The sequence below is a fragment of the Primulina tabacum genome, chromosome 9, assembly GCF_025594145.1.
Source record: "Primulina tabacum isolate GXHZ01 chromosome 9, ASM2559414v2, whole genome shotgun sequence".
Lineage (NCBI taxonomy): Eukaryota > Viridiplantae > Streptophyta > Magnoliopsida > Lamiales > Gesneriaceae > Primulina > Primulina tabacum.
Genome location: NC_134558.1, coordinates 31,083,111 through 31,095,855, shown reverse-complemented (window position 1 = coordinate 31,095,855; position 12,745 = coordinate 31,083,111). Strand labels below are relative to the sequence as shown.

At 34.4% G+C, this 12,745-nt stretch overlaps 2 protein-coding genes across 6 annotated transcripts; one reads left to right on the top strand and one right to left on the bottom strand.

Annotated features, from left to right (window-relative positions):
* Positions 1–1,038: 1,038 nt before the first annotated feature.
* LOC142555189 (BTB/POZ and MATH domain-containing protein 4) lies at positions 1,039–5,017 on the top strand. Its single transcript, XM_075665923.1, is given in 5 exon segments — positions 1,039–1,361; positions 1,363–1,625; positions 3,149–3,494; positions 3,679–3,955; positions 4,557–5,017. Coding segments are annotated over 5 exon segments (1,230 nt in total). The 5' UTR covers positions 1,039–1,223; the 3' UTR covers positions 4,763–5,017.
* Positions 5,018–5,714: 697 nt separating this feature from the next.
* LOC142555188 (transcription factor MYB33-like) lies at positions 5,715–11,148 on the bottom strand. 5 transcript variants are annotated; one of them, XM_075665919.1, is made up of 5 exons: positions 11,026–11,148; positions 10,513–10,614; positions 8,783–9,150; positions 6,170–7,199; positions 5,715–6,013 (listed from the first exon to the last, which is right to left on the bottom strand). In XM_075665919.1, the coding sequence occupies exons 3-5, from the start codon at positions 9,140–9,142 to the stop codon at positions 5,760–5,762; spliced, it is 1,644 nt and encodes a 547-aa protein (XP_075522034.1). In that variant the 5' UTR covers positions 9,143–9,150; positions 10,513–10,614; positions 11,026–11,148; the 3' UTR covers positions 5,715–5,759. The 5 variants fall into 5 exon arrangements, with proteins under 5 accessions (XP_075522034.1, XP_075522037.1, XP_075522035.1 ...); XM_075665922.1 differs by having other exon boundaries at positions 8,783–9,142; XM_075665920.1 differs by lacking the exon at positions 11,026–11,148 and adding an exon at positions 10,785–11,013 and having other exon boundaries at positions 8,783–9,142.
* Positions 11,149–12,745: the final 1,597 nt, after the last annotated feature.

Here is a 12,745-nt window from a genome sequence, read left to right as displayed (position 1 = left end):
CCAAATTGTTCAGCTAGCAAGTGCCATGAATAATTAGCAGATATTAGTTTTTCCTAGCAATGCCAAAGTGAATATGAAATAGCAGTGCAAAGCCATTACTTTGAGGAATAAAAAGAAATTGGGATTATGAACCCAATGGTGAATGATGATGAGAAGCAAGTGGAAGAAACTGAGGTTGAAGAATAAAAACCAAAGAAAGATGACAATAGTGAGCCTGTGATGCTGTTCAAGAAGCCACTGGTGCTTAAAGTTGTTCTACCCTACCCTCAACGGTGTACTAACAAAGCTTTGGATGAGAAATTTTTGAAGTTTCTTGATATTTTCAAGAAAATTAATGTCAATATTCCATTCATTGATTCTTTTTAAAAAAATACAAAAACTTGTGTGAGACGGTTTCACAGGTCGTGTTTTGTGAGACGAATATCTTATTTGGATCATCCATAAAAAATTATTATTTTTTTATGCCAAGAGTATTACTTTTTATTGTTAATATCATTAAGATTGACTCGTCTCACAGATAAAGATTCGTGAGACCATCTCACAAGAGACTTACTCTTTAAAAAATGACTAATTACGCAAAATTCATGAAGTGATTTCAAGGAAGATGAATTGGAGCTTGATATATTATTAATTATTTTATTTTTAAAACATAAAAAAATTTATGAAACAGTCTAACAGATCAATTTTATGTGACAAATATCTTATCTGAATCAAATGATGCAAAATCTTACATGTTATACAAAAAACATTATTTTTCCGTTCTAGATATGGACTGAATCAACTCGTTTGATATGAGACCTATTCGTTTTATAATATGTCGAGGTGATTATTAATATTTGAAGTTTGTCTATGATATTTTTTCTCTTAGTTAAATAGAATTAATTTAGTTTACCACATATATATTATCATCCCGATATAATAAATAATCAAATGTTTTATTATTATCATACATAATATTATATCAGTTAAATATTATTATGCTTAAAAATTTCACAAACAAAATTTAAAAAAATAAAAAAAATTTAAGTTGTAAAGGTGACCGAACACAAATTTAATTCGTCTCCTTTGTCAAGCCGATGATCAGAAATTCCCCAAATTCTTGTACAAAACCCTAGTCCACCTCCCTCAATCGACACGAAATCAATATTCTTTATCCTTCCGACAATCATCCACCGTAAATATTTGAGCCACTTTAACCCTGAAAATCGCAGACGGGTCCATTGATGTCAGTCGCGCCGGAAAAAATCCCGAATCAGAACTCTCTGATTTCACCCACGAGCTCTCGCTTCGTAACGGAGACGATTAATGGTTCTCACAGGTTCGTGATCCAGGGGTACTCCCTCGCCAAAGGCTTGGGCGTCGGGAAAGCACATTGCCAGCGAAGATTTCACCATTGGAGGCTACAAGTGGGCAATTTACTTTTATCCTGATGGTAAAAACGTGGAGGATAATTCTACTTATGTCTCTGTTTTCATTGCCTTAGCTAGCGATGGTACGGATGTGCGGGCACTGTTCGAGCTTACTTTGGTTGACCAGAGCGGCAAAGGGAAGCACAAGGTGCACAGCCATTTTGAGAGGTCGCTATAAAGCGGTCCATATACTCTTAAGTACCGTGGGAGCATGTGGTAAAGTCCTTTTGTATCCTAGGTCTTTTCTTTTCATTATTTGGCTTGTTGTTTTGTTGATATACCGTGGGTTGGGCAAGCTGTCGTTCATTGAATTTTCGTTTGGTTCTTGATGATGGTCTTTGTTTTTTATCCTGATTGTTTGTGTTCTGAACGATAGAAGTGTAAATTTTTTGGGATATTTGCTAAAGGAATTGTGTTTTAGATTGGCTTCTGTTGGTCTCTTGATGACCATGTTTTATCTTGACAATTGGGATCGGGGAAGGATTGTGGCATGCTTGGAATTCAAGTTGAGAAAATTATTGTATTCATTTTCTAAAAAATTTCACTGTAATCTATAGAGTTTAACTTTTGTGTTGCGCTGTTCTAGTTGATACCCTATTTGAAATATTGGACTCACCAACCAAGTATTTAGTGATTTCTTTACTCTTATGAAACCATATGAATGTTCAGTTTCACTATGTTGTGTCAAGAAAAATGTATTCTTAAAAAATTGGTAGATGTCATAACATTTATCAAACAAGCTCAGCGGAACAAGTAGTCAATCTATTTTTAAATGTGCTTCATCTGAATGCTATGGTTTGATTTTATTACGCTAAAAATTTGGAATAATCACTTTAGGAATTCATGACTTTGTGGGATTATAGTTTCTGATTGTAGGGTTAAATCATGGTTCTCTTTCGATGAAGTTTGTAGAACATGTGATTTCTGAAATGCTCGGCGCAGTTTCAGGTCTATTAATGTACCCTGTCTTTTTTATGGGGCTACCAAGGATGATTGCCTAGTTTAAATAAAAATGGGTACTTCTTTTCCCAACTCCTGTTGCAGTTTTTTGTGACAGCATATATATAGATTGTTCGGTGAATAATAATTAGTTTCATTAAATACTTCTTGATCCTGAAACCAAGCTAGGCAATAAACTCAATTTAGTTTTGGTGTTGTCTGCTAGTCACCCTGTGGCAGTGACTTGCATCTTCCATCTTCACCAGTGCAAAAACAATGTATGTGAGTGTAAACCAAAACATTCCCTGTGCTCCTTTTGGATATCATTGTCACTTTGGTGTCTGTAATCGTGTCATTATAGAATTTGGCATTTTATCCAGGTTAGATCAATTTCTGGATCTCAAAGCTCTTTTGAAAAATAGCTGGAGATCAACTTTTTTTTTAAGAATGAGCATTTGGACCACTTACTTTGGTTGTCAATTCTTGAGACGTGTTATATTTTGTAATCAGTACTAATGACTTGATAGATGCGGAGATGGTTAAGTTTTTTTAGTGAGTCCTGTAAATTGAAAATTTTGGGTGATACTCTATAAATTCCCTTCTTCGTTGCAAAATATTCGTGTGGAATGGGAGTCTAGATCACAAATAATGCGATAAGGATTGCTTTCTCTTGAAGAAAATGACGAGAACACACATTCTGAAACCTCGTTTGGAAGATTTTCCTATTTCTTAAATTTTAGAAAGAATTGTTAAGATTCTTAAGAAGTTCTCATATGTTGTGATTAATTTACTGAATGCAGGGGATATAAGCGGTTTTTCAGAAGAGCTTTGCTTGAAAGTTCAGATTATCTTAAAGATGATTGCTTGAAGATCAACTGTACTGTCGGAGTTGTGGTTTCTGCCATAGATTCTTCTAGTTTAAATTCGATTCATGTCCCTGACTCAGATATTGGGTCACATTTTGGAATGCTTCTGGAGAATAGGGAAGGTTCTGACATTGTTTTTAATGTGGCTGGGGAGAAATTTCATGCCCACAAGTTGGTACTTGCTGCATGTTCCCCCACACTTCGATCTGAGCTTTTTGATGGATTGGATAGCGACGAACAAGATATTATTGTTTCGGATACGGAACCTGAAGTTTTTAAGGTAAGGAATTATAACATTTTATATCCGTTGATGTGTTCCCAGTCCTGTTTTCTTATCTCTTACTCTGCTTTTTTTACTCGATGGTTAGTTGCTCTGCTGGAGGAGATATCTTTTTAGGATCGTCAATAACCTTTGTTTGTTTCTGCTGCTCTAAATGATTACTAAAGTTACATGATATTTTTAGGCTATTCTGCACTTTATATACCGAGATGCCTTGGTGGATGATGAGCTCGTTGCATCTAGCTCCTGTTCTTCTCCCTTGGTAATTGACACATTAACTGCAAAGTTGCTGGCAGCGGCTGATCGTTATGGTTTAGGAAGACTTAGACGGATGTGCGAATCTCATCTCTGCAAGGATATATCTGTGAATTCGGTGGCACAGATTCTTGCTTTGGCAGATCGTTACCATGCTTCAGAATTGAAAAGAGTTTGCCTTAGTTTTGCAGCCGAGAACCTGGCAGGTATAGGAATAAGCCCATTTTTGTGTATAAATCAATTTCCAGTAGTTTATGGTTATGAAGTCTTATTTGTCTGCATTTGTTCTGTTTTCGCTATGATAATTCCCATTCTCATCACGGTTGTTCCTGTGCTTACTCACTGTTAGATCCTGACTTCTCCAACCATTTAATGTAACTACAAAGACTACCTTGAATTTTTAACGATAACGAAGAGCACCCATAAATGTAACCAACATAAAAAGGGCTAAAGCTGGGGTGTGGCTGTGTAACTAACTAAATTTGATTGTAGTTCAAATTTATTTCATTTCTAAATTAAATGATTCTATTTGATGAGGTTACTTCTGTTGTTTGTAGCTATGTGCGTTTTAGTTTTAATTGTATTTTTAAAGTTAAAATCTTATAGGTTTCTTATTCATATTTACGCGAGCTCAAAATAAAAAATATAACTGGTTTGAAATTTAAGGTTAAATGAAAATGGTGCAATATTCATAATCTTTGGCTAATTTTTTTTACTGAAATCTAATTTTTTTCAGAAGCTTCAAAAACAAAAAAAATCCTGAAAAAATTCCTCAGTTTTTCATGTCCTCTTATCATACCTTTTCAGCTGTTATGCGTTCGGATGGCTTTGAAAACCTGAAAGAAAATTTCTCAGCTCTACAATCCGAGCTCTTGAAGACTGTAGCTGGCTGTGATGAGGATTGTGGTGGTGGTGGTGGCGGCGGCAAGTCTCGAAGTGTTTGGGCTCAGCTGTCAGACGGTGGTGATAACCAGTGGAAGGAGGGTAAGACAACGGAGTTAACTTTGGACTAAGGTAATGGATACTTCTTGTTCAGTAAATGAACGTTATTACTTGTGAAACCAAAAGGATGCTGAAACACAGTCCTCAACTTTTATAACAATACCAGTAAACTGAAATTTCCATATTTGCTGCAATGTTTAGAGATTCCGTACTTTAGCTGAGCAAAGCTCATTCAGGAACTGATTCTGGATAATTGTTGCTATCAAACTGTAATTGTATTTTTCAGGACAGCTTCAGAATCATCTATCCATGTATGTTGTCCAATCGATACATTTATTTACTCTTCTACCGAGGGCATTGTTTTTAATGAAATATAACTGATTTTCCTCTTCTATACTATTCACTTGTGGATCCTGATTTTGCTCTTGGCATTTCTGATGATCAATTGTGAATTCTCCTGTAATTAAATTACCAAATTCATTAGGTGTCGTCTTCGTGCATGGAAATTTGTTGTTTCCAATAAGATGCGTGTTTGGGTAATATTTGTAACGTTGTCTCATTTGATGAGATAATGCAATTAATGTAGTGTCATTTGGAATATGGAACCGAGTTTTGAGAAATATTTGAGTCCAGTGTGTTATGTGCTCGAAAGAATGTGGCATTGGTTCTTCCAAGTTTCTGGTTCATTCAAGCGCATGCATACCGTTCCATGGTTGTCATTGACCTGTTCTATAACAAGTTTTTGACACAAACAGAGGACCAGTGACCGTGCCCATGAGATGTCATGAGAATCAACGCGAACTGATCAATTGATAGCTCAACTGAAAGCAAAATTATACAAACACTGATAATATTCAACCAAGCTCCAAGAAATAATAAGACTCTGCGTGCAACTCCTAATTGCCCTTATCTTGGTTTCCGGATGACCTAAACAAGGCAACCAAATATCACGGAATGGTTCCAGATTTATGAAAAAACTGCAGTTCATAGCAAAATCAAGATGGGAACTAGAAAAGTGTGTGAGCAGGTATAGTAAGAGTTGCAGCAAATAGTAACAATAAAAAGTGACTAAACGGTGGGCATAGCATTCCATGAACATGAATCGGTCATATCCATTTGCTTGCAATCCTTGCTTAAATCATCACAAAGAAGTGTGCCTAGTGCATCTTTCAGCAAATAATGGTTGTTCGACTGATCTTTCTTAGGAGCAAAAAAGTCGGAAGCTAGCAAGAAATCTGGTGTGGAGAAGACCATCTGGTTTTTTACTTCAGTCATGTTGTGAAGTTTCATCAGAACCAGGTCATCCGCAGCTTCGTCCTTAACTTTACAGCATTCAGATCAACAGAAGAAGTAATTAGCATGATCACCAGAAAGAGAATAAAATAGGAAGAAAAAAACAAAACAGAAAAGAAACGAGAATTCCAGAGTCAGGGTTAACAATGAATATCAAGAAAATGCGGTATCAGAAATATTCAGACCTGGCATCGTCTCTGAAGAATGGAGGTCAGCAAATGAGTTTCTACTGATAGGGGTGCACTCACTGAACATGGACAACGAGGAGTAACATAAAGGAGAGATTGGCTCTGCGATTGCTTCCCATTCGGTTTCGTGGATATCATGATATGCGGTGTCCATCATATCAACTGGCATAATGGAAGCATTTGAAGCCTGATGGAAAGAGTTGTTCCTCGAGTTTTTCATACTATGTGATTCATACAGTACAGCATCCAACAATCCACTGTCTCGAGGTGAAAGATTACACGACTGAGCATTGTCATTTGGAAGAGTTTGGATCATAGTATCAACAGACTCGAGGGAAGGCAATGGGGACGAGGGTGAGCCCCAACTACCCGTATGAGTTTGGAGTGAAGGGAGCTCCAGCTTCATTGCCCAAGTAGGCTCAGAAGCAGAGGTGTTGCTATTTAAAATGGCATGGGTGACAGGAAGTGCACTTGAGGATGAGGCATGATCAGGTGTCGCATTATGATCATATGAATTATGATCAAAGGCGGAGGGGAACACAAAAGATTGAGAAATCTGCATAGAACCATCACTTTGATAATGATTTTCATCTGGTGCAGTGTTGCCTACAGTGGTATTCAAACCAGGGAACGAAGTTTCTGATCTTCGAAATTTCTTGGATGGATAAATCATGGAAAGGAAATATTTCTCAGGGTAAGCAGAATCGGGACCTTGTGATAAAAAGCTATTTGCAGGGACATCAAGGAAGCTTTCAGATGGAAGATCAAGAAATGCCATAGGATACAAAAGCTGATCTAGTTCCATTGTTTTAAATTCCACGGGAGGAAACTCCAAGTTGTTAATTGGCAAATAATCGGGATGATCGGCATCACCAGATGAGAAAGCAGTCATTTCTTCATTTTGTTCGTTCTCATTTGATGCTTGGAGACAGATATCAGGTGGATAGATCGGTAAGCCAGCACGCTGTCTTCTTTTGATTCTTGTATTCCAATAGTTCTTGATCTCATTATCTGTGCGACCAGGCAACTAAATAGAAAAAATAAGAACAAGAATATGAATGAGAAAAGGTATAACTGCAGGGCAGACAAATGTGCTAATGCCGTAAAGGTGTATCTGAAGTTGTAATATTAATATTTCGGTAAGCAGTAATACCATACACTATTGCCCACATAAAGCTGAAAATATATAAGAAAACCTAAACGTGCATTAACTTATTTGCCAATGATGTAACAAGTACAGATGGAGTTCTTAGAGTATGATCAGAACAGATGATTGGAATGTATCAAGCACATTGTCATGGAAACTAAGCAATGATAATAAAAAAAAGGTAATAGCAGACTAGCAAACTACAGTCGTAAGGAAAATATAAACAGTGAATATTTTTCTACCAAGAAATGAATGTTATAATTGTTACCTGGAAATGGACAAGTTATTTCATAAACTAGTTTAGAAAACACTAATGGAACCCAAATCAATAAACCCCGTTGTTTTGAGATCTAAAAACTGTAGTTACTTAAATTTTCTACTTACTTCTGGAGCTAGACGAGTGCATACATTTGAATTGAGTCAGATAACACATGTATTTTAGATATTACTTTTGACCAGCAATCTTCATTTCGACAGAAATCAGAAGTTATGATCGCCTTAACACTGTCACAATTTATAAAGAACTATACAGTAACATAAAGAGAGCATTTTCCTCAAAAAAATAGAGAGGATTTTAGCGTATAATCTAAGATCAATGGCAATTGTTATACACAATAAAATCATTAGTAACAAGTTCTTTAAGCCTGCTGCAATTAATGCAACACAAAAACTTGTATGAGACGGCCTCACGGGTCGTATTTTGTGAGACAAATTTTTTATTTTGGTCATCCATGAAAAAGTATTACTTTTTATGATAAGAGTATTTTTTTTTTATTGTGAATATCGGTAGGGTTGATGCGTCTCACATATAAAAATTCGTGAGACCGTCTCACAATAGACCTACTCTACATTAAAGTGTCTATTAATTTATGCAGTATCATCAAGTTTTCCTTGTAATCATGGGCTGTATTTTCCACCTTCCAAACAATAAAAATTAATAAAATCCAGGATATATTCTTTATTAGAGAACCTTCTCCCTCCCGTTCATTTGGGTTAAAAGATGCATGTCATGGACATCATGTCGTCTCATATGAACAAAGAACACATTTATACCAATGTTCCATTTCTTTCAACTCAAAAAACGTAAAAGCAGACCGGTTTGACATGTTTTTGGAACAATGTTTTTCCTATTATTAACAATATATACCTGTAATGCCTGTCAAAACGGTTTAACTCTGGTAAGGCCGTATGGCATGTATGAGATTAAAAGATGAAAAATGAGATCAGACATTTATCAGCTCACGAAAGTTACTAAATTTCGGGATTTCTTGAATTTGATTCAAGGAAACTGATCATCAAAGTTAAACAATTTATTTTCATGAAATAAGCATTACTATTTTTGAATATTAATGACACATGTATATCATTATAGTTTTCATTCCCAGACACATTTTAAGGCAACAAGGGAAATCTGCAACATGTTTTTACGTATAGATAAGATGATTTGAAAGGGTAGCACATACCTCAGCTGCCATTCGGGCCCATTTATTTCCCATCTTAGCATGAAGTTCAATGATATGGCGCTCCTCCTCCGGACTAAATGCACCTTTTTTAAGATCTGGTCTGAGGTGGTTTGCCCATCTCAAACGACAACTTTTTCCACAGCGGGCAAGTCCCGAGTGTTTCTGAACTGCATTCCAATTCCCTTCTCCGTGCTTGGTAACATATTCAACTAAAATTGCATCTTCTGCAGAAGTCCAGGGACCTTTTTTAAGTGGACCATTCGCTCCCATATTTCCACTGCTACTAATATCATCAACAGATGGTGAGTCCATGCCGTTCTTGGAATTCATCCATTCCTCACTTTCACTTGTCATACTCATCTTCAGTTCTTGAAAAAAAAAAACAAATAAAGAAAGAAAGTAAAAAGAAAATTCTAGTTTAGTACACAAAGCAGAAGAACATTAAAATAATTATTATAGTGTTAGGAAAATGATAGCGCGAGTGATTCCAGATAAACCATGACAATGGAAAACTGTTTCCCATCAACATAGAAAAAAACATAGCAACATTCTTTGGAAGAGACCATGCTAATAACAGACAAAGAAAATCAAAGCCAGGTGAAGTTAAAATAGATAACCGAGGCAGCACTTGAAGCCCAATTCTTTATTAAACCAATCGATTTCGAGAGATCTACAAATCACTAAATAATTCATCCACGAGTCATCAATCCCAAACCGAGGAAACAAACTTAACATAAACGTTTGAAGCCTTCAACTTAACTTGTTCACATGAGTCAAACTAATCAGATATATAAGAATCCAGAAAATGGTCAAAGTCAAAGCAGCTGTACTTGCTATAGCTACAGGTTTATTCCGGTTGTGTGGACAAACAAATCTTCATTTATTTCCGCAATTATTACTGCTATAGAACGACGACAACTCAAGCAATGCAAAAACACACACACACAAAGAAAAGAAAGAAAGAAGCTAATACTTAAAAAACCACCCCTTAGAGGTGACTGAATTGAATTATGTCCATCCTTTCCCCATTATCTCAACTAACAAGTTTAATAGAATCTGTAAAAGTTTTCATACATTCTGGGCTAAACACTAAATAAAGGACTCAAGGAGTACATATTACACAATGATTTGACAAAAGTCAGAAAATTTGTCAATCACCAACCTCTAAATCTACACAAGAACTCTTCATACTCTAGACAATAAGGCAATGCCAAAAAGCGAAGTCACATAAGAGCAATGCTAACAAAACAAAAGCACATCAATACTCACCGTTACATAACAAATAAGCAGTGTCGAAAGTTTAAAGATTCAAAAACAGCTGATAACGGAGTTTTGAACATAAGTATTGGCACATATACCATATAGATAAAAAAAACCAGTAAGAAAAGAGCTTGCTAAGTTTCAGGTCTATCATGCCCGAGATCTAAATGTCCAGAGCTGTGTTCTATGACTCTCTGTGCAATGAATAGTGGGTAAGAAACATGCGCAGTGGCAGACTTCACCAGACAAGCGGCAGTCTCATGAAAATAATTCCAACTTCTATATTTATTTTTTTCTAAAACTTCAACTTTCAACCCCATACTTATTTTGGGATTGCTCAGACTTCTAAAATACACAAAAGACAGAATTTATGAAGCCTATACCACAACACATATGTAAAAATATTAACTGTCATTAAACTCAGCAATACAGTTTACTCATTAATGCCAAATCTCAATTATGCCAACTACCTTGATGCGGAAAACTCTTGCAGGAAATGCAAGGCACTCCGCAGAAGCAAATGATCCGTCCCACAAGAACTCAATACAATAGCAAACAAATGCAGATCATTCCTAGAAGAATAATTTGTTAAATAAACGCTCAAGAAAAAGAAAAAAAGAAAAGAAAAGGAAACAAAGAAAGCTCAATTCTTTTCCTCCAAAAAATTAAGATCTCGAACACCTAGAAAGAAAAACAAAGAAAATCCCATGAGACGAAAATGTCACAAGATTCACTCATTTACCATGATGGAAAGAGAAACAGCGATGAAAACAAAAGGGGTGGTGAAATTTACAAAGAGGTGTCAGCTGATGGAATTGAAATTTGGGAAAGAAAAAAAAAAGATACAGAAGGCAAATACAGGGTGGGGCTAGATGGCAAGCTTGGAGAGAAAATAGTGGAGAGATTAAAGGGTTGAACAACAGCTCAATTGAAGATCAAACAACATACCAACTCTCCCAACCCAAAAATTTCTTTTCTAGTACCTTTACATGTGACCATTATCATGTGATTTATCAAGTAAAATTCCATTCTTGATTGTGCGTGTGTGAGAAAGAGGAGAGAAACCAGCTAGCAGTATGCCTAAAATTATGGACGACTTGTTTCACATGAGAGATGAAAGGGGGTATGACATTTGGGACGCTACCTATTTAAATGAACATTTAAAAATTATTATAAAAATATATTTTAATAAATCTGCTGTTTAATTATAACTATCGACTCCAATATATATTCAACATATTCTTGAAATTTTAGAAAATTTCGTTATTTTTCTCTATATTTTGTATTTATAAAAAAAATATAAAATATATTTAATTAATCATGAGTAATAGCTGAAAAATTAATTTAAGATTGGTAAATATATATATCAAGTGACCAGATGCATAGACTGCTCACAAAACTCACGATCTTAGATCCGATCCGTTCAATAAAAAATATTATTTTTTACAATATATGTGAATCAGATCAACCCATCTAGCAAGAGGTGTTCTCTAGGTTGCTCGTGTGTAATATACACACATATATATATTAATACCATTTAAATTCAAAAGGTGTTTAATGTTGTATTTATACAAATGATGGACAAATATATCTATATATACATCCAAAGTATTTAAATTCAAAACGTTTTTCATGTGATATTTAAATAAGAACTAAATTAATTTTATTTTTGAAGTGACATTAAAAGATATAGAGATAATTATTTAATATTTGAAAAAATGTAGATATTTATTTAATTGAGTAATTCTTTGATGAGACGATCTCACGGATTTATATTCATGAGATGGACTCACGTATTTATATTCGTGAGATGAGTCAACCCGATTCATATCTGTAGTAAAAAGAATGATTTTCGATATAAAAAATAATAATTTTCATGAGTCGAGTCAGAGATAAGTCTCATAAAAATTTGACTCGTGAGAATGTATTATGAGAATTTTTGTATTACTTAAAAATAACATATTATTAGAAGTTAATTAATTTTTTTTAAAAAAAATCATAAATAAAAAATTATACGTTAACAGTTGAATGATAAATTTTGAAATTTTAAAAAATATATAATATAATTAAATTTGATAAAAGAAGTTATCTGAACATTATGATTTTCCAATACATTAATTATTTGCAAGAGCATCTGTAGTTCCATTTAATTGAAGGCCATCTACCTAGAAAATTACCAGTTATATGTATTTTTAAAACTACAAAAGTTATCATTTCAATTTTTAAGTATTATTTTTTTGCTGATTTTTTCAAAAAAAATTAAGTAACTTCTAATAATATGTTGATTTTTAAGTAACACAAAAATTCTTATGAGACGGTCTCACAAGTCAAATTTGTAAGACGGATTTCCGACCTAATTCATGAAAAAATATTAAATTTTGAAAAATTATTATTTTTAATGTCAAAAATATTACTTTTACCAATTCTTTAGTTCTACATATTACACCGATGTAATTATACATAAATACATAAATACTACCGTGAAAATCACATATTCAAGGGGCAAAATGCTAATAAAAAGCTATCCATTTTTTCTCCAACTAAACTTTCTCAACTTCCATTGTTTACGTTTTTTTTTTTTTAGTCTTTTTTCTTTGTATTGATTTTGAAATTATGGGAGTACGTGTAGAAAATTCAATTAGATAATTCTATAATTTTTTTTGCCCAATAAGTCCAAAATCTTTGTATACACACGCATGCGTG